The 19,899-nt window shown below is 37.9% G+C and overlaps 1 protein-coding gene across 1 annotated transcript; it reads left to right on the top strand.

The window, feature by feature from the left end:
- Positions 1-2,199: 2,199 nt before the first annotated feature.
- On the top strand, positions 2,200-18,526 carry LOC110783697 (AP-2 complex subunit alpha-1-like). The gene is made up of 27 exons (XM_021988040.2): positions 2,200-2,679; positions 6,407-6,538; positions 6,940-7,065; positions 8,457-8,519; positions 8,599-8,696; positions 8,888-9,095; positions 9,576-9,647; positions 9,717-9,809; positions 10,184-10,285; positions 10,426-10,523; positions 11,414-11,495; positions 11,644-11,732; positions 12,611-12,716; positions 12,813-12,878; positions 14,097-14,203; positions 14,293-14,397; positions 14,481-14,601; positions 14,709-14,891; positions 15,014-15,256; positions 15,746-15,826; positions 15,996-16,160; positions 16,292-16,378; positions 16,474-16,599; positions 17,218-17,298; positions 17,394-17,465; positions 17,695-17,774; positions 17,847-18,526. The coding sequence occupies exons 1-27, from the start codon at positions 2,548-2,550 to the stop codon at positions 17,989-17,991; spliced, it is 3,063 nt and encodes a 1,020-aa protein (XP_021843732.1). The 5' UTR covers positions 2,200-2,547; the 3' UTR covers positions 17,992-18,526.
- Positions 18,527-19,899: the final 1,373 nt, after the last annotated feature.

The following is a 19,899-nucleotide window of genomic DNA, read 5'->3' as shown; positions in this document are numbered from 1 at the left end:
TCATCTCGATTCCAGGTGATCCTGGGATCGATTCTCATTCCCGCCCTTGTGGCTCATTCGCACACAAAAAAAACCTATTTATTTTGGGATATAATATGTATTAATGTTCAAATGCAAATATTTTAAAACATGCATTAATTAGACAACATTTATTTTTACAAAATGGTAGAAGGAAAGCTCCATTATAGTATAAAGATTAGAATAATAGGGGTATTCTAGTCTATTCAATAGGGAGCCACCAAAAAGACATTTACTGTAATGACCTCAAGAGTTCCCTTATAAAATAGAGATGAGACAACACAATGTATGAACTTTCACAAGGTAGTCCAATATCCCTAATGTTTGATCGTAATGGGGTTTTTCATTCATCACCAGTTGCAATCAAATGCCAAAAATTTTAGGTAGAAGTTATAAATAAAGTTTCAACCTTAAATCAACCTCTTTAGATGAATTGATACTAATACTATATTGACTTTATAAATCGAGCTTTGAGCCGCTCCCAATTAATGGGAGGATTAACCTCTACAATTTTTAACTTAATTGGATGTATTACACTTTACCAAAATAAAAAAAAAAGTGAAACGACTCACAAAACCGCAATGTGCATTTTCTCTCTCTAACCCTACCAACCTTTAACCACTGATCTTAGTGAACCCTTTTGAAATGTTCTAACTAGCAAGATACAGGGGGAGGAGTGACCACAATGTAGGGATGTCAGTGGGGCGGAATTCGTGGGAGACCCGCCCCGCATCCGCCCCAAGTAGGCGGAGATGGAGGTAGATTTGGCGGGTGATGGGGCGGGGATGGGTATAAAATTTGTACCCGCCATGGGTGATGGTGCGGGTGTGGATTTTGTGTTGAACCCGCCCCATCCCCGCCCGCTCCGCCCCATCCCCACTCGCCCCGCTTTATACCCGCCATGGGTGATGGGGTGAGTTTGGATTTATTCGCATCTTTAGGTGATAATATAAATTTAGGTGAGATTTTTATGTTTTTTGTTTGGATTTTTTTTTGTTATGACGAGTATTTTTTTCGATTATATAGGTTACTTTAGTCATAAGGTATTTTTTTCTATAGTTAACTTTAATTACTCCGTATATATGGCAAATGTTTGCTAAATAAGAAAAATTAGGCGGGTATTAGCGCGGGTATGAAGCGGGGATAAGACGGGGATGGATACCCAGTTGGGTGGCGGGGCGGGGATGAATTTTAGCTTACACCCGTTGGGGCGGGGATGGGGATGAATTTTGTACCCGCCATGGGTGATGGGGCGGGGATGGGGATGAAAATTTTAGGTGGGGATGGGGATGGAGGGACCTACATCCGCATCCGCCCCGCCCCATTGACATCCCTACCACAATGTGCGCGCATTTTCACATAATTCTAAACAGTAATTATATTTGTTAATTGCTATAGTATGCTGCGCCTCAACGCATTCGGGGAGAACCAGCTAGCTCTAGGTTCGAGTGTCATTTCACCCCTAACCACAACTCATCCGTTGATTCTTCAACATCAGTCGGTTCAGACCTCCACTTAGTTTCACCCAAGTTTCATCATGGTCATGGATAGATCACCCAGGTTCGGGTCCATAAGCATGTTCCAAATTTATTGTATCATGCCAATGTTGAAATAAATACATAATTTGCTTATTACATGTACAGAGTAAAAGTGAAACAATTATTGACAATCCTCCCGAGTTGGGACTACCTACAAGAATCATGATATTCGCAAGTCAAGCTCGCTAACTAGTAAAAACAACTAGATTCACTACCCCATTCAAACTCCGATTCTCAAAACACAAGCTTTGAAAATAGGTTAAAGTGATACTCATATATATGTATTTAGGGATATTTTCTTGTACTTAGAACCCGAATGTGAAAAAAGTTAGTTTCCTATCCGACGTTTTACACTAACTTAACTGTCACATAGTGCATAAAATAAATCGCATGACAAATGTGTAGGAGATTGATGATACTATATTGGTGTGAACCGTGTGACAATATATGAGTAATTTGTCAGACGATATTTTACCATATTTACATGCTCAAAATATGGGAGAAGAGTTGTCATCAAAATAATTATTTGAACGAATGACTAAGAAAAAGTTGATAATTGAAAAAAAATAGAAATAATTTAGAAAAGTTGATAATTTGGACATGGTTAAAAATGAATTAACGAAATGATTGCCAATTGGGTCTCTTGGAGCAAGTTTATCTTTTTAAGAAAAGAAAAAAGTCTCCTCCTACTCTTCTCTTGTCATCTCTGTCCGACGGCCCATTTTTCCTTTTTTTTTTTTCCAAATTTTCTCTCTCCTCTCCCTCCCTTCTTCCTCTCTCTCTAGATCACAGTCCTCCATTGTCATCTTCCTCTTTAAACCTTCATTTTCTTCCGTCTCCATTGCATTTCCATCTCCCAAGATCATCCATTTTCTCTCTCCTCCACCACACTCCACTCCGGTAACTTCCGAGGGGGGAGAAAAGGCGGCGACGATTCTCAGATTAGGTTTCTTCCATTGTGATTCTATCTCCTCCTTGGATCTGAGCAGCCATGGCGCTTTCAGGAATGAGAGGTTTGTCTGTATTCATCAGCGACGTTCGAAATTGCCAGAACAAAGAGCAAGAGCGTCTTAGGATCGATAAGGAGCTTGGCAATATTCGTACCAAATTCAAAAATGACAAGGTTAGGGTTTTGTTTGGCAATATTACTACTGTTTTGGCAATTTTTTTTATTGAATTGAGTTAAGTTAGTCATTGTAATATGTAATGTTGTTCAATTTGGTGCCGAGTACTGTTAATTTGAGCTCAATTTAAGGGAATTTTGGTTGCAGAATTTTTTGTTGTATTACACTGAGTTTTCAATTGTAGTAGAGGCGGCAGTGAAGTTAGCACTGTTGGTCGATCTTGGTTACTTGTCCTTTTTCTTACCGCCCTCGATTATTTCTAGTGATGTTTGAATGTGTTTATGTCCGAACAATGGAAATGTTTGGGGAAACTAAAATGTACAGCATTGATGCCATTATATTTCTGTACACGAGTCAGGTAGTCGAAATTGAGACCAGCAAGGTGATTAGTGGTAAAGGTGACGATTGGATCCTGAAAATTGAACTCTTATAGCATCTTGGTTTAATATTTGGATGAAGAAATCTGTGAATCCGAGTAACATTTGCGGAGTATATTACATATTACCGCATTTAGGAATAATAGTTGCTCATACTTTTTGGGAATGTCCCAAAAAATATTGTCACATTTCCGATTGCTAAAGATAGAAATATAATATGGTTAGATTTCCAAACATCCCCCAGTTAAATGGAGTGGTGGGGAGACTTTGGGAAGGATACAACTTTTTAATGCATATCTTAGTGAATTATGGTCAATAATTAATTAAGAGGTGTTGATATAATAAGACAATTAGTTTCAAACAGAGGTAGAGTACATGTCCCAATATTTCAAATACTTGGTTGGAGACATGAAAATTGAACTTAAGTGTAGGGGATACATTTGTTGGGTTTGTAGTTGTGTGGAGATGGGTTCAAGGGCAAGGCAAATGGAGGCATAAGGTGTTAAAGCTGCGCCCAAGGAAGAGGAGAGGTGTGCTCGCAGAAAAACGAGCAGGAATGTGGGAGTTTTGGCTGCTGCCAGCTGCTCCAGCAGGGCCTTGGGCTGTGCCCGCAGCTGCTCGGAGGCTGCCCCTGCTCTCTTGCTTTTGCTATTTTCGACGACATGGCCTAGTTTATGCTTGTTAGATTGTCTTGTTCCCCTAGCAATATATATTCTCATGTATGCCTTGTATTAGAAAAATCTAGTATGCTTGAATGCTTAGATGAGAAAGGGAGCAAAGATGTAGCCTCATGTAAGCTCATACACTTAGCGTTGTGAGGGAGAGTTTGAGGGGGAAGCTTTCACGGCTTGTTGAAAGCTTCCCATCTTTGTTGTTCATCATCATCATCATCATATTCTTCATAGTGGATCAGTGGATTTTCTCCCGGCACTTGGGTTCCCATCGTAAATTTCATCGTCTCCTTTCATACTTGGTGTGCTTTCTTAATTGTTTTTCGTTTTTAAATATTTTCTTAATCACAAACTAGTTAGGACACATGTTCCGCTAATCCACATCAACTTTATGAGAGGTGTTAAGGAGCTGTTTAGTGATATCGAAAAGTAAGTTTTTAGTCACTAGATTCATCTTCGTCGGGTATGTTCTAGCTTAGGACATTAGGGCTATATATCTCCTCCCTCCTGCTGACAGCATTTGTCAAAACACAGAATTGTAGAAGTTTAATGGGTCGTTTTGATTTCTTCTGGTTAAGTTCTAAATGGGAGAATGTGAACTGTGGAATGTTGGAAGATTTTTCATTTTTGTGATACTGAAGGTACTGGAGTGGCCGAGTTATCTAGTACTTTAGTGACTTTAGTCGATCTTTTTTCTACTGATGAGAGAAATAGGCGTATGGACTTTCTTAGCATTTCTTGTTCTTCCCCCCTTTTGAAGTGGACTTTGGAGATTTGATGGACAGTACTCTAGTATCATTACAGGATTCTAGTTCTTAAGAGGATCATCTGTCTTTGGGTGGCCACCCAGTGTAATAGGTAGAGATAAAAAGGAAAATGATACGTTTTCATGACATTCTCCCTTTTTGTCCTATCTTCAAACAATGTACTTGTAACACCATAGTTTTTTTTTTTTTGTGTGTGTGTGTGTGTGGTGGTTGGGGGGGGGGGGGGATTCTTGAGGCTTTGTAATTGGTTGACTAAATAATGTCTTCATTTCCTTTATTTCTCATATTCCTGTTCTCCCCAGTTAGAGGTTGTGAGCCAACCATTTGTTAAAATAAGTTGAGATTTGGGGGTGAAGTCACGGAGGAGAAATGGAATGCTACATTAGGAACATATTCTTTTCACATTCATACCCTATAGTTTTGACTTCCTACAGGGCTATAGGCCACCAATTGCAAATTAGCGTCCCTCCTCTTCCTTTTGTTATGTTCAACCCCTACTCTTTTTTCAGTGATTTTTGTGTATGAGTCCAATAGTTTTTTGTCTAATTGTATTGCACCTTGGAACTCTTGGTTAGCTTGTATTATATCATCAATTTTTTTTTAAAAATTTGTATAAAAATTAAAAATGTTGTATCCGTGTATCCTAGTCCAAATTTAAGGTGTGGCCCCGTATCCTAATTTTTTAGAACAATTCATCGGACGCAGGCCCGGCCATTGGGCGGTCCAATCGGACCTACAGCTCCGGGCCACATAATTTTTGGGCCCAAAAGATATATTGTTGGCGAAGTCCCCCAGAAAATTAATACAATATACTTTTAGTTGCTCTATTAAACAATATATGAATCTTGTCTTAGTTGGTAAGGGAGACAATGTGCGTAGCTGACAACCAGGGTTCGAATCCTTGCCCATTCCCTTTTCTTTTTCTCCTTTATTTTCTCAAACCAATCCACATAAAACAATAAACCATATTATTATTTTAACTTATTTTGTATAAACAAAACAATATTAATATATTAATTCTATGTTTTACATTAAATAATTATCCGTAAAAATTTATAGGGGCCTAATATCTGTGTTTAGCATAGGGCCTCCAAATTGCCGGGGACGCTCTGATCCATACTCGTATACGTGTTCATGTAACATAGTTTGAAACTGGTATTATATAAAGTGCGTTCCCCCGTTTTCTTTTGTTGTACTCATGTAATGTAGACTCTTGTGTCTAGGAGAGGTGAGTGGGTGTGAGAAAAAGGTGGACGAAGTAAGAGAAATATGGTAAAAAGGTAGGTGGATGAAGGAAAAAGATGAATAAAGTAAGAGATAGTGTGTGAAAAGGTGTAAATCTTCTGTGGTAAGGAGGGTAAGAATGTAAGATGGTATAATGTTTTGCTATAGTAGAAGAAACTGGTTACATCATAGAAAAAAAACATAGGGAGTATATAATATTATGAAATCCAAATTAAAATCTGTGTCATTACCAATTGCCAATTGGGTTCACTTGATCCCGTAATGTACAATGTAGCTCCACCCCTGAATTCTGGCTGCTTCCAATCATTAGAAGGCAAGCACATCATATCAACTGTGTGTTAAGTGTTTTGCAAATTAGGCGGCACATTTTGGGTCAAAGTGATTATTATTTCCCTGTTTACCATGTCCGCTTTTTTGGTGTTTGGAGGGAGAGAGACAGAGAGGGAAGGAGGGTTCTCTACTTTATCCTTCTTGCTTTGATAATGCGGGTTAATGTTTCATCAACCGCACTGTTATTTTGCTCTTCTTGTGCCAACAGAACTTCAAATACTAACTTATACTTCATTTGAACTTCTAGCCTCCAGCGTGACATTTCTAAATTTGAGTTATCCCCCTTTTTTTTCTAGTGAGGTAGCTCTTTGATCTCATAATTTGTTATTTTGACAGGGTTTATCTCCATATGAGAAGAAGAAATATGTTTGGAAAATGCTTTACATATACATGCTTGGTTATGATGTTGATTTTGGTCATATGGAAGCAGTGTCTCTGATATCTGCACCGAAGTATCCAGAAAAGCAGGTAATCTTGTCATCTCTTGCTTTTCCTTCTTGAGTACTGTTTACTTCCTTCGTGCAGCACAGGGAAATGCGCTAGGTTCAGTATATATAGTGTATCCATTCAGTGTGGATTTATGAAACTAAAGTTTTTCATTTTATTAGAAGTGGCAGAATAATAATCAGAGGATTTGAATTAAGGAGGGAGCACGTTCAATTGGTTGTTATTATTTATAGTGTGTAGTATTAGCTTGTTTAGGATCTTGTAGAGTTGTAGCCTTGTAGGGTATAGCTTCGCTCTTTGATGCCCATTATATTTTACTTTCAAGCTACCCGCATTATATGTATGCTTCCCATGCAAAACTGTTGAACGATGACCGCTTAGGTTCTTGATTGCTGTCTTAGTGTATTATTTTCTTTCTGCAGGTTGGTTATATAGTGACATCATCGTTACTCAACGAGAATCATGATTTTTTGCGGCTAGCTATAAATACCGTACGCAATGATATCATTGGGCGCAATGAAACTTTCCAGTGTCTTGCCTTGACTTTGGTATGTTGCTTACCTTGCGTTTTTAGTGTTTTTTTTCCACCGTATTTTTACAATTAGTTGGTTTTGTTTGGGGTCCCATTTTGGATTATGTTGTAGAGATGCTTTTCGTGAATGTGTTTCACTTCTAATCTTCTACGCAATTAGGGGGCCTTTATCTGCACCCTGATCATGTTTCAAGCCCTAAAGTAATTGTTTAATACGAGTAGTGACAAACAAATTACTACTCGTATTTGGTATGTCCATCTACTATTAATGGTGTTTGATAAATAGTAAATTGTTAGATTAGATTGGAAGTAGCATGTCAAGATTATTTTGCTTTATAAATTGTAATGCAAAATTAGAATTAGAATGGAGGCATTAGAATTATTTTGGCATGAAACACACCCTTTAATGGAGGCATCATTCTTATTCTCATAGCCCTACTTAGTGATGAAATGGTACTTCCTCTGAGTTTTTGGTAGTTCCACATTAATTTTCCAAGTACATTACCAGTCACTTCCAAAGGTAAGTTAACATCAGAGGAAGGTATGGAGATCAAGGAGGGAGAAAAAATTGCATGAGTGTGGGTTGTAACTTTTGAAAAAAAAAAGTAGAAGGGAGAAACCTACCAAAATAAGTACTCTCTCTATCCCAAAGATATTTCACACTCCCACATTTCTATTTGGTTTTGTCCCATTTTGTTATCTTCTTTGGTTGCTAAATGTGTATTTCCTCCCAATCAATTTCCTAGATTCTCCCTATATGCTAATACTTCCTACGTCCCTTAATACTCGCCCCGCTTTCCTTATAAAGTCGTCCCTTAATACTCGCCCCGTTTCTATAAATGGTATACTTTTGCTAATATTATATCATTTCTCTCACTTATCATGGACCCACATATATTCCTACTTCCTTAAAAAATCATTAAACAATTCAACCCACCTCTACCACCATCCCTTTATTTGGCACATTTCCCACTAACTATATTTAAAAAATACCCCACTATTAATAAGTCAATTAAATTGCCTAAAACTCTGTGCCGGTCAAAACGGGGCGAGTATTTAGGGAAGGAGGGAGTATACTATTGGTTGATACACACATTATTTGTAGTCCTTAATGTTTGTAAAATGTTAACATGGACAATATCTTTGGGACGGTGAGCGGGAATGCGAACTTAGCTCTAGGATGGAGGAAGTAGTAAGCTTCATAATAGAACTTGTCCATGCCAGTGATTACGAAATTCTGATGTGGATATCCAGTTTTTTCAAATCTGTAATCTGGATTGGATCCAGAATTTGGGTTATAAAGGGGGTTGGATATCCCAGGAAATACATAAAGTTAAATTAGATAGCTGAATCTCTGAGTTGTCCCTTTTTTTTGCTTCATCAGTGTTTATATCTGGTGTTTGTCAGGTTGGAAATATTGGTGGGAGGGAATTTGCAGAATCGTTAGCACCTGATGTGCAGAAGCTACTGGTAAAATGCATTTGAAATTTCTACATTTTCAGGTTGGTGGTGTTCCGAATTATTGTTTTGACTGTTGCTTTTTCTTAAGATGTCAAGCAGTTGCAGGCCCCTGGTGAGAAAGAAAGCTGCTCTATGCCTTCTTCGCTTGTATAGAAAAAATCCAGATGTTGTAAACGTAGATGGATGGTATGTCCCCTCCCTGGGTACCCCTTTCTCAATCTCTCTGTCCTTTGTTCCATCTTTATTGATTTGAATAGCAATATATAGAATTTGCTACCAAAACTTACCAATAGGAATTTGGGGATGCAAGGAGATTGAAAGGTGTTTCAATTAAGATTTTTTTCCCTGTATTGATGGTTCTGTTCTCTTATAATCAGGTCAGACCGAATGGCTCAACTTTTAGATGAACGGGATTTGGGTGTTCTAACATCTGCTGTTAGCCTGCTGGTTGCTTTAGTATCCAACAACCACGATGCATACTGGAGCTGTGTTCCCAAATGTGTCAAAATTTTGGAAAGACTTGCTAGAAACCAGGATGTTCCACAGGAGTACACATACTACGGCATCCCATCTCCCTGGGTTCAGGTTTGTCTTCTAATTCATTTGATCTACACAAACAAGGTTTCTTTGTTAGACAAGAGTTGTTTTCTCACTTCCTCTGGCCTCTATTTTGCGCCCTTGCTTCCCCGTCTTTCCCTTTTGTTTCCCTCTTGATTTATCTGGCCTTCAGCCTTGTTTCTTATTCTTCAACCTCTTCCATTAAAGGTCTCTAGGAGCCCCCTACTCTGATTGTTTAATACTGGATCTATCGTAACATTTTACCAAGAACAGCCTTTTAAATGTTTATTTGTGTTTGATTTTGTGGTGGTGCAGGTCGGGGGAGGGGGGGGGGGATCCTTTTTAGGTTTTCTGCAGGAGTAAGGGAGCCCCTTTTCCTTAAGCCCCATTATTTTGTGGGTTAGAGGGAGGTTCTCTTTTGGATTTTCTGAGGCAGTCTCTTTCGGCCCCATTGAAGTGTTTTTCTTTATGTGGAATAAACTAATTTGTTCTGTTAATTTGGTGCAGGTTAAGGCTATGAGAGCCCTTCAGTATTTTCCTACTATAGAGGATCCAAACACCCGTAGATCATTGTTTGAGGTGAGTTTCTACTGCCGAGAGCCCATTTCTTCTCCTTATAATAGATCTGATACATACTTCCTTTTGTAGGTTTTGCAACGGATATTAATGGGTACAGATGTTGTTAAAAACGTAAACAAGAACAACGCTTCACATGCTGTTCTCTTTGAAGCCCTTGCTCTCGTAAGCATCTTTTTACTATATACTTCATACTTCGTAGTTTATAGTCAAAGCTGCGGAAAAGCGCATTCAGATTACCTTTGTTTGTCGTTTAGTTGAATCCATTACTAAGAAGCCCTCTGTGCACTTATGCTCAACAAAAATTAGGTTTGCTATTGACAGCCAAAGAGGATGTGCATCAGTGCATGGCTTACTCCACGACATGAACTTTTGATGTCTGTTAAGCTTCAACTTTATAATTAAATTACTAGGTGAAGAAGAAAATATGTTTTGCGAATTTGAATCTATGCTTGTAACAAATTAAAGTGCTGGCTTATTTGGAGGATTTTTTATTCTTCTTTTTTCACTGTTTGACTGTACACTTTTCTCTATCACAGGTTATGCATCTCGATGCTGAAAAAGAAATGATGTCGCAATGTGTTGCTCTACTTGGGAAGTTTATTGCTGTTCGTGAGCCAAATATACGATACCTTGGTTTGGTAAGTCATGGGACTTGTAGTATGTCATTCTTTTCTTTTTTGTCTGAAACCAATTCATATGGGTTGCTACATTCAAGCTCCAAGTGAGCTCATTGTGCTTGTATAATAACTTCAATATTCTTGGAACTGCTGTGCTGTAGGAAAATATGACCCGAATGTTGATGGTTACAGACGTTCAGGACATTATAAAAAGGCATCAAGCTCAGATCATCACCTCACTGAAGGATCCTGATATCAGGTTGAGCTTCAATGACTTTTTTTAGCCACCTCATGTCCTCCCTTTACTACCTTGTCTTTTTTAAGTATGCAATATTGGGTGGCTGTTTGTTTGCTTTCTTTTAAATGTTACCATCTGCTTTCACTACTCTCATATTTAAGTGCATCATTTTCTTTATGATATCAGATGGAGGACATCAATCTTACTTAGTGATGTTTGAATGATTTACTTTGCTAAGCTATGCATTCTGCAAAACATGTATGGAGTATATTGGTAGCCAATGAACAAGTATTATTTAGAAAAAAAAGAACTCCGACCAATGTATAAACTCTGATATCTGATTCTCTATAAATCATCAAGCGTTCCTTGATAATATTTATTATGCACTTAATTTTTGTTAAGATGTCGGTGTGAAGCATGTCCATTTCCGATGGAGCCAAAGATTCATTTGTTCTTTTGGCTGTGGGATGTAATGGACTAAATCAAAATGGCTCTTAAAACCTCTTCGCTTCCTTTCCGTAAAGTAGAAGATGGTCGTCCCGTTATCGCTTTTGGGTCAATTGGAAACAACCTCTCTGCAATTGCAGAGGTAAGGTTGCGTACGTCCGACCCTCCCTTACCCCGCTTCTTGCGGGAGCCTCTTTGAGGCAATGGGGTAATGATAATGATAATGATGATGCCGGTGTGAAGCCTATGATTGCGATTGACCCATGGTACATTATTGTGATTCTTAGATATGTTTTTCCTTTCTTCACCTTCACTTTTCTCTTTGGACCGGGGATTGGGGGGGGAGGGTGAGAGGGGTTAACTTATTTAAGAAAAAGAAGTGTTAAATACCATCACGAGAACAAGTTTCCCATTTTTTTATACTGAAACAAGCCACTTAATTAGATTTTTATTTATCCTGACAGCATTCGGAGGCGTGCTCTCGATTTGCTCTATGGAATGTGTGATGTTTCAAATGCAAAGGACATTGTTGAGGAATTATTACAGGTTTGAATTTTTTTTTGATACCTTATATATGTTCTTGTTGGCTGAGTTATATTGATTTAGTAAACAAGCATTAAACTTGAAGCCCAGTTTGTTCAAAAATACATGCTCAAACATTATTTTATAGCTTCTTACATCTCATATTTTTCAGTATCTCAGTACCGCGGAATTTGCAATGCGGGAAGAATTGGCTCTGAAAGCTGCCATACTTGCAGAGAAGTTTGCACCTGACTTGTCATGGTTAGGCCTCTCTTTGTTCTTTCATTGTTTATATGCTACGAAGCATTTTATGGCATGGATATTGGGGGAATTGGTTTCTTAAAGACGAAGATGCAGTTTAGCTAAAATGAGGTTGTAGATAGACATCCAACAGATAAAAATTTTGAGCAACACTGGGTGTGTCTTGTCGAGTTGTCGTACACTGGTTGTGCTCAGAGATTTTGTAGCTGTTTTTACAGCTTAGTTTACATTGGTTATTAGTTTTTAACTTATTCCTTGCTCACGATGAGTTATCAGAAGGTACCTTTTCTCTATATGTTTATCATAAATCAGAATTTTATATTCCTCCTTGGGCTTATGTTAAGTCTCAGCAACTTAGCAAAGGATTGTTTCTGGAAGATGTCATGCAGAACTCGATAAACTTTTAGTTTTAGTGCTTCTTTTGTTTTCTTTTTCAGTTTTCCTGTGAGAATATGTTTCCTTTGATTTCGACAGGCAATAAAACTTCTTTTAACCCTTTACTATCTAAAGCAAAAAAATTCATTGACAGACCCTACTGATTGGAGCTGGATAATTTACTCAAGAAACCTTCTCATATTTTTTTTCATCGATATAACCACAAAACTACAACAGGGACAAAGCTGAACAGTCTGTCATTCTTATTGCACGTATACAAGGTTCATTATGTGGTGTATATAGGTTAATACCCTGACTAAACTCAACTCAATTTTAGGTATTATGAATACAAGGTTCATTATGTGGTGTCTATAGGTTAATATTATCTGTTTTCCTCTTTAATAATTCAATACACATCCAACCGAGTTTCTCTTCAATTCCTTAGGACTGGCTGGCTACACCGTTGAATTTAAAGCCTCTTTTTTCTTTTGAAATTCATGCAGGTATGTGGATGTGATTCTTCAGTTGATTGATAAAGCAGGTGATTTTGTTAGTGATGACATATGGTTCCGTGTGGTGCAATTTGTTACAAACAATGAAGACTTGCAAGTGAGCATAGCACTTCATTTCATTTGCTATCAGCTTTTGGTTGGGTATCATTTTTGGTGGAAGTGGGGTTATTTTCGTTGATGTTTTATTTTTCAGTCTTATGCAGCAGTGAAGGCCCGGGAGTATCTTGACAAGCCTGCTATACACGAGACAATGGTTAAGGTGTGTTTTCTGACTGCCAACTTCTTCCATAAAGAAAGACAGAAGAAAAGGGGAAGCGGGAAAAAAGGTTTTTGTTCCTTGAATATTTGTTACATAGATAGCATGTTTGGAAAAGAATGCATTGTGGGGGAACTTACTAGTCAATTTTTCTCAGTTCTCAACTGATGGAGTATTCTAGTTATAAATAGCTCTACACATTCATTCGGACTTCAGCTTCTGATATTCTTGTAGAACTAGGGTCTTTTTGGATTGTTTACTTGCTTTGGACTTCTGAAGATTCTGAACTAGCTATGTGTTCTTGCTGTATAAGATTAATACACATTTCAGGGAAAGGCTTTGAGTAGCCTCTTCTTATACGCCTTTCTAATTTAAAGCTTACTTATCTTCATAGACAGCTCCTTTTCTCCCCTGACTAATGACTGTGATCCTTGCAAGTATTCAGTATCATTAACATATTTATGGATGCGCTGCTATTTTTATTTTATTTTTGATGCTAGACGATCTTACTCTGAACACATTTTATTTCTGGGCTTTACCTGTTACTTCCCTTTCATTTGTTTTTCCTACGGCTTTGTTCTTTTCACCTGAAATTCGTTTATCTATACTTAAAGGAACTTAACCAGACTTTATTAGAACTTTTCTGAACTTATTTAAATTGGGTAGCCATTATCTGAACTTTCTTCTCCTGAAACTTATTTTTACAACGTGAAAGGAATTAAGTCTAAATGTGCAGTTTTTTTTTCCACAGAATGTATCTACTATCCATTCAATGATAAAGTAAATCTTTAAAATCAGCTATCCCTAGCTGGATTTCAAGTTTCATTTGATTGCTGTATAAAAAAATTCTTATTGGGTGATAGACTCCCTGTGTCCCTTTTTTCACAATAGGGTTTGGTACAAATGTATGATGTAGGTAGATCATAGCATGTGATTGTTGAATTATAAAACAGGATAGTGGGGCAATTGACATTCTTAAGGAGAATCAATTGAGACTTGTGCCCATAATGCCATAACTCCACAAGAGCATTTTTGGGACCTTTGTATAACGGAAGTTTGAATGACAACAAGGGCTGGAGGGAGTAAATGACATTTCCTTTTCTATTCCTCTTTCTGCTTTTTCACCCACCCCCTTCATTTTCAAAGCACAAACAACTCCTTGTAACAGAGCATACATAGGGAGCTTATTGTTCTTACATATCTTATGGCTTCTTGCATCAGGTTAGTGCTTATATACTTGGAGAGTTTGGCCACCTTTTGGCCAGCAGGCCTGGTTGCAGTCCCAAGGAACTTTTTAGCCTTATCCATGAAAAGCTTCCTACTGTATCGTAAGAAAACTACCTCATTTCATGAATGTCTTTTTTTTATCATCACTGTGCCCCTTGTATCAGAATTCTAAAGGATAATGTATTTTCAGAACTTCCACTATTCCTATACTGCTTTCAACATATGCAAAAATTTTGATGCACGCTCAACCTCAAGATGCAGAGTTGCAGAATTTGATCTGGGCAGTGTTCCGCAAGTGAGTGGTTCAATAATTACACTCCAGCGTACTTCATTTCTCCTGGAAATCTTGGAGTTTGTGACTTTTCTTTTGTATTTCAGATATGAGAGTTGCATTGATGCAGAAATACAGCAACGTGCTGTAGAGTATCTCACTTTGAGTAAGAAAGGAGCTTCTTTGGTAGATATACTGTCCGAAATGCCAAAGTTCCCTGAGCGACAGGTACATGCTTGGTTTTTTTTTTTGGGGGGCTCCACATGACCACATAGTATGTTTTATTAGGGTAAATGTTCAATAAGAAAAGCTGATGTTGATCTGTGTACATATAGTCTGCTCTAATAAGAAAAGCTGAAGATGTTGACGTTGATGCGGCTGAGCAAAGTGCCATCAAATTACGGGCACAGCAGCAAACATCAAATGCTCTCGTTGTTGCTGATCTACAGCCAGTCAATGAATCCCCTCCAGTTGTGCCGCTTACCCTTGTCAAAGTGCCTAGCATGAGCATTGATTCGGTTAGATGATTTTCTGTGAAAACTTCCTTTGTTCTTTTCTTTTTAGTCTCCAAATACTTCTTTATGTTAAGCTGTTTAGCTATATTTGATTAACACAGTTAAACATTTAATTAATCTAATAGGATCATCAAGGTACACAAAGAGCATTACCTGAATCAAATGGGACTTTGAGTGAGGTGGATATCCAACAGCCTTCTCCATCTCCTGATCTTCTTGGGGATCTTTTGGGTCCTCTTGCTATTGAGGGCCCTCCAGGTGTGTCCATGCAGTCAGCGCCAGAAATGGTACCAGGAGCTGAAGCTCCTCCAACTGAAGTCGGCGCTTTGGCACTTACACCAGTAGATGAGCAAACGAATACTGTGCAGGTATTGAGTCTCTGCATGCTGCTTAGATTACCTGAATTGTGAAAAAAGAATTACCGTTATCTTAGTTGACAGCTAGCACCATTCTTCATCATATAAGACTGTCGGCTACGTAATAAGTCAGCACAAGGAAGATCAGCAATATTTTTTCTTAATCTATTTCCAATTTATCAAAATGTTCCTTGCTTGTTTTTCTTCCACTTATTTTCCTTTTGGTATGGAAAGGTTAGTTAAGAGTAGTCTTCGGAGCCTCCTCGATGTTTGGCCTGGGACAGGAGTAGTATAGGGCCATTAGGGATGAGACTTCTAAGTTCTAACCATAATCTGCCCAGCATCATGAAATGTTTATGTGGTTATGCAATGTTACTTTGACACTTCATTTGATTTATTTCTCTAGCCTGCAGTGTTGGAAATTAGCGAGCAACATGACATACTTGCTGTAACTTTATAGCCTTAGTAGTTGATTTGCTGATCCAATATGTCTTCATGCAGCCAATAGGAAGTATTGCTGAAAGATTTTTGAACTTGTGCCTCAAGGATAGTGGCGTACTATACGAGGATCCTTACATTCAGGTTGGAAATGTGTTCTCAAGTTCCATTTAGTACCCGCATAGCATTCCTCTCTCTACTATTGATGTTGTATAGTAATGTAAATATAAGTTTAAAAAATAGAAAGAAAAGACAATTCATAAATTAGGCATTTAGGACCCAAGATATTGCTGACCCGCATTCTTTTCTACAGATTGGAACTAAAGCAGATTGGCGCGCCCATCATGGTCGCATGGTCCTTTTTCTGGGAAACAAGAACACTGCTACACTTGATTCAGTTCAAGCTGTAATCTTGCCTCCTGCCCATCTGAAGACGGAACTTTCACTAGTGCCTGAGATTATTCCTCCGCGGGCTCAGGTGAGAGTTTGAATTTCTTTCCCTGCTTTAGGAATTTATCCTCACTTGTCTTTATTATCACAATAATTATTCCACACTTAGTTCGTGATAATAAGAAACAAGTGTGTGTTTTGTGCTGCTATGTTGTCTAGGTGCAATGCCCACTTGAAATCGTGAATCTCCGTCCAAGTAGGGATGTTTCTGTTCTTGACTTCTCATACAAGTTTGCAACCTCCATGGTGATTATTCTACATAACTGATATCTGTACAATATGTTTCGAAGTATGTGTAGTTTGTATAAAAAACTGTAATATTCACACCATCTGAACCACAGGTTAATGTAAAGCTTCGTCTTCCTGCTGTCTTGAACAAGTTCCTGCAGCCAATACCTGTCTCTGCGGAAGAATTTTTCCCTCAATGGCGATCCCTTTCAGGACCACCATTGAAGCTCCAGGAAGTGGTGTGCTTTCAAACATAATTTTTTTATTTTTATTTTTTCATCTGGGATTTCTTTATCTGTAGATGTCAACTTCAATTAAATGGGTAAGGTATTATAGAATGTTTATGCACCTACACTTGCATTTTTATGTAATGAGGTTGAGTTTCTAGGAAGAGGTTTTTAGAAAGTATTATACCTGGACTTCGACTTGACGAGTGCTTCAAAACTATGTTTTGCACTGACATCTGTTCTATAAATAAGGGAAGATTCTGTGCAAAATTATTTATGTAGAAGTGCTAACCGAGAATTACTGTTAATGTTGTAATATAGTAAAAGATTTCCTTTGGGGCAAACTTAGAGGGGTGGAGGGTGTAATATAGAAACTTATTGGGATGTTATGATACATCCACCACTATCCTTGTGCTTGATATGCGAAAGATTCATGAGATTGTAGACATTGTTGCATTCCCCTCCCTCTCTTCCCCCCACAAATGCCTATGATTTTTGATGCACTGAAATAATTTCTGTTGTAACTTGTTGGGGTATTTAGATATTCTTCTTTTTAATACTCTTCTCCCTTTTGTTGCCGAGATGTTCTCGCATTTAATGTTGACACCGCTGTGGTGAATATATTTGCAGGTGAGAGGTGTTCGACCTATGCCGTTAATAGAGATGATAAATCTGTTCAATAGCTATCACTTGATGGTTTGTCCTGGACTTGTAAGTTCCAAAACTCTTTTAGCTGACCTCTTTCTTTCCTGGAGAGTTATTCATCATGGAGAGTTATTATATTTATTTTTGTCTTTGTCTTCCAGGATCCAAATCCTAATAATTTGGTGGCTAGCGCAACATATTATTCAGAAAGTACAAGGGCCATGTTGTGCTTGGTATGATTCCGAAATACTTGTTATATGATTCTTTGATTCTATTTCAGATCTTTAAACCTCTTTTTCTAGGCTAGTTACAAACATTTGCATCCTCTACCCCTCCTGTATATATGTTTGCTAAAAATGTGTTGTATAGGCTAGCTTATTTGTAATACTGGAGTTTACTGCTTTTGGCAACTAAAGAAATTGGCTCTGGAAGCTCAAATAACTCTTTGTAAATGATATACAGATGAGAATAGAAACTGATCCTGCAGACAGAACTCAGCTGCGAATGACAGTTGCTACTGGAGATCCCACACTGACTTTCGAGTATGTTTTGTGGCATGAGATTATTAACATGTAGCTTAAACTGGCAGATACTAACTGGCGCTATTTTGACAGGCTTAAAGAATTTGTCAAGGAACAGCTAGTTGCCATCCCAGCACCATCCGGAGGAGCAGCAGCAGCAGCAGCAGCACCTGCACAGCCTACTAGCCCGGTAGCAGCATTGACAGATCCTGGAGCTATTCTTGCCGGCTTGCTGTGAAAAGGATGCAGTTGATGTGTTGGTAATATACATAATGTACAATTGATTTACAGCCAAGCCTTGGTTCATCTAATTGAGCAAACAAGTGATATTAAACACTATCATGCCCCTGGGCTGGCGGAATTGAGAAATAACTAATTTGTGGTCAGCTACATCATTGGATACATAAAAAAAAAAAAAAAAGGGAAGAGGGGCGCTCAGGATAGGATTCTTTCTTCATAATTTCAAGGTGCTTTGATGAGTTTTCTTTCTTCTTAGTTTTTTTTTTCTTTTTTTTTTTCCCATTTTAGGGTGCATTATTGGGGTTGGTTCTTGTAATATTTGTAGTAATTAGCTTGTAAAAGAGCGTCATGCAGTTTTCTATTTGCCCCTCGATTTTTTGGGTCAGAAAGGGTGTTGTAAGTTGAAATAGTAAGAATTAGAGTGAAATATATTTCTTTAATGTCGGCAAGCATAAAGTTGTAACCAGCACAGTTAAGTAATTAACATTTAGCAATATTGTTGGTATAATATTACGGAGTATCTATTTTTGCAATTGTTAGATTAATAGCTCCTGGACAAGGACAACACAAATTCTTATTTATAATGGGTGTACAATAAATATTGTACACCGGAGTAAAAGTTGACTCAAAATGCTTAAAAGTTACATTTATATATGTAAAAGTTATCTATTTTTTAATGATAAAAATTTTCATTTGAATAAAATTTATTTCTTCAAAATCACTAATAATGTATAAATTAATCATTTAACCCTTTAAAATGTTATCTATCAACTTTTTAATTTTATAATATAAAAGTTACAGAAAAATAGGTTAAAGTTACAAAAAACTTCATAAAAAATATTTTGGTGTACAATAAATTTATTGTACACCTTGTGCGCGCAAGACCTTTTGCAAAAACAATGCGCGGATAGAGCGGCGAAGCCCGGAGTTTTAGAAAGTAACGCAAGCTTGCCAAAACGTAACATGAAAAATGTGCATCTTCACGGTTTTGTTGTGTTATTACTAATGCTTCATTATTTTTTGTTGGTGAAAGAAACAAAGAATACAAACTACTTGAGTAAACTGTCAAGACAAAAACAAGCAGAAACATAAAAGCACTACACTAACTCGCCTACTACTTGAGTAAATTACTAATCCTTCATGCTTGTATTATAAGTTTATACGAGTAACTAGTCTTCTGGATTATTCTACTGTTTTGGGTTTGGTTCTTGGGTAACGTTTAAATGTTTAAGGTTTAATGGGCACAATTTTATAGTCTTGTTAGTTGCTTACAGTCATTAATTTTATAGTCTTGTTAGTTGCTTAAGGTCGTTAATTTTATTACAAACTTTTGTATAAGGCGGTCTTTTCTGTGAGACCGCATTAATGGCACTCAAAATGTCACGTACTCACGCTGACGTCAGCAATATATACTCATTTTCTTTTCATATTCCAAACCGTAATTCATTTCTCTGCCTCCCTCCTAAACTCTTCCCTCTCTCTCCTAACCCTCTGCCTATCTCTCTCCTAACACTCTGCCTCTCTCTCCTCTCCTCTCCGCGGAAGAGCTGGCGTGTGGCCGTTTTCGGCGACGTTGAAGCGCGGAGAGGTGGCGTGTGGCCGTTTTCGACGACGTTGAAGCGCGGAAGACGGTTGATAGTTGCTTACAGTCATTAAATGTTCAAAGAGAAAGAATGACAAATTATGAATGACAAGATTACTTTCGAGAGGCCAAGTCCCCACCTCATCAGTCATCATCACTCAAGGCCTCGAGAGCCTTTTGTTTTGTTGACAAGAGAAAAATAAGCATGCATGACTCCACCAAAATCGCCCAAGCCAAAAGGGTCAAAGAAAGCAAAGTTAAGTGCCCAAAGGAGAAGAAGGAGAGAAGGAATTGCCCAATGTGTTGTCCAATGCTGACCGTGCA

The sequence above is a fragment of the Spinacia oleracea genome, chromosome 4, assembly GCF_020520425.1.
Source record: "Spinacia oleracea cultivar Varoflay chromosome 4, BTI_SOV_V1, whole genome shotgun sequence".
NCBI classification, from domain to species: domain Eukaryota; kingdom Viridiplantae; phylum Streptophyta; class Magnoliopsida; order Caryophyllales; family Amaranthaceae; genus Spinacia; species Spinacia oleracea.
This window is presented reverse-complemented; position numbering and strand designations above follow the sequence as displayed.

Excerpts from the sequence above, each read along its gene's own strand:
- LOC110783697 (XM_021988040.2), top strand. The coding sequence starts at position 2,548 with ATGGCGCTTTCAGGAATGAGAGGTTTGTCTGTATTCATCAGCGACGTT. Across the intron at positions 10,524-11,413 it reads CTGAAGGATCCTGATATCAG|CATTCGGAGGCGTGCTCTCG; the intron begins GTTGAGCTTCAA and ends TTATCCTGACAG. Across the intron at positions 11,496-11,643 it reads TTGTTGAGGAATTATTACAG|TATCTCAGTACCGCGGAATT; the intron begins GTTTGAATTTTT and ends CATATTTTTCAG.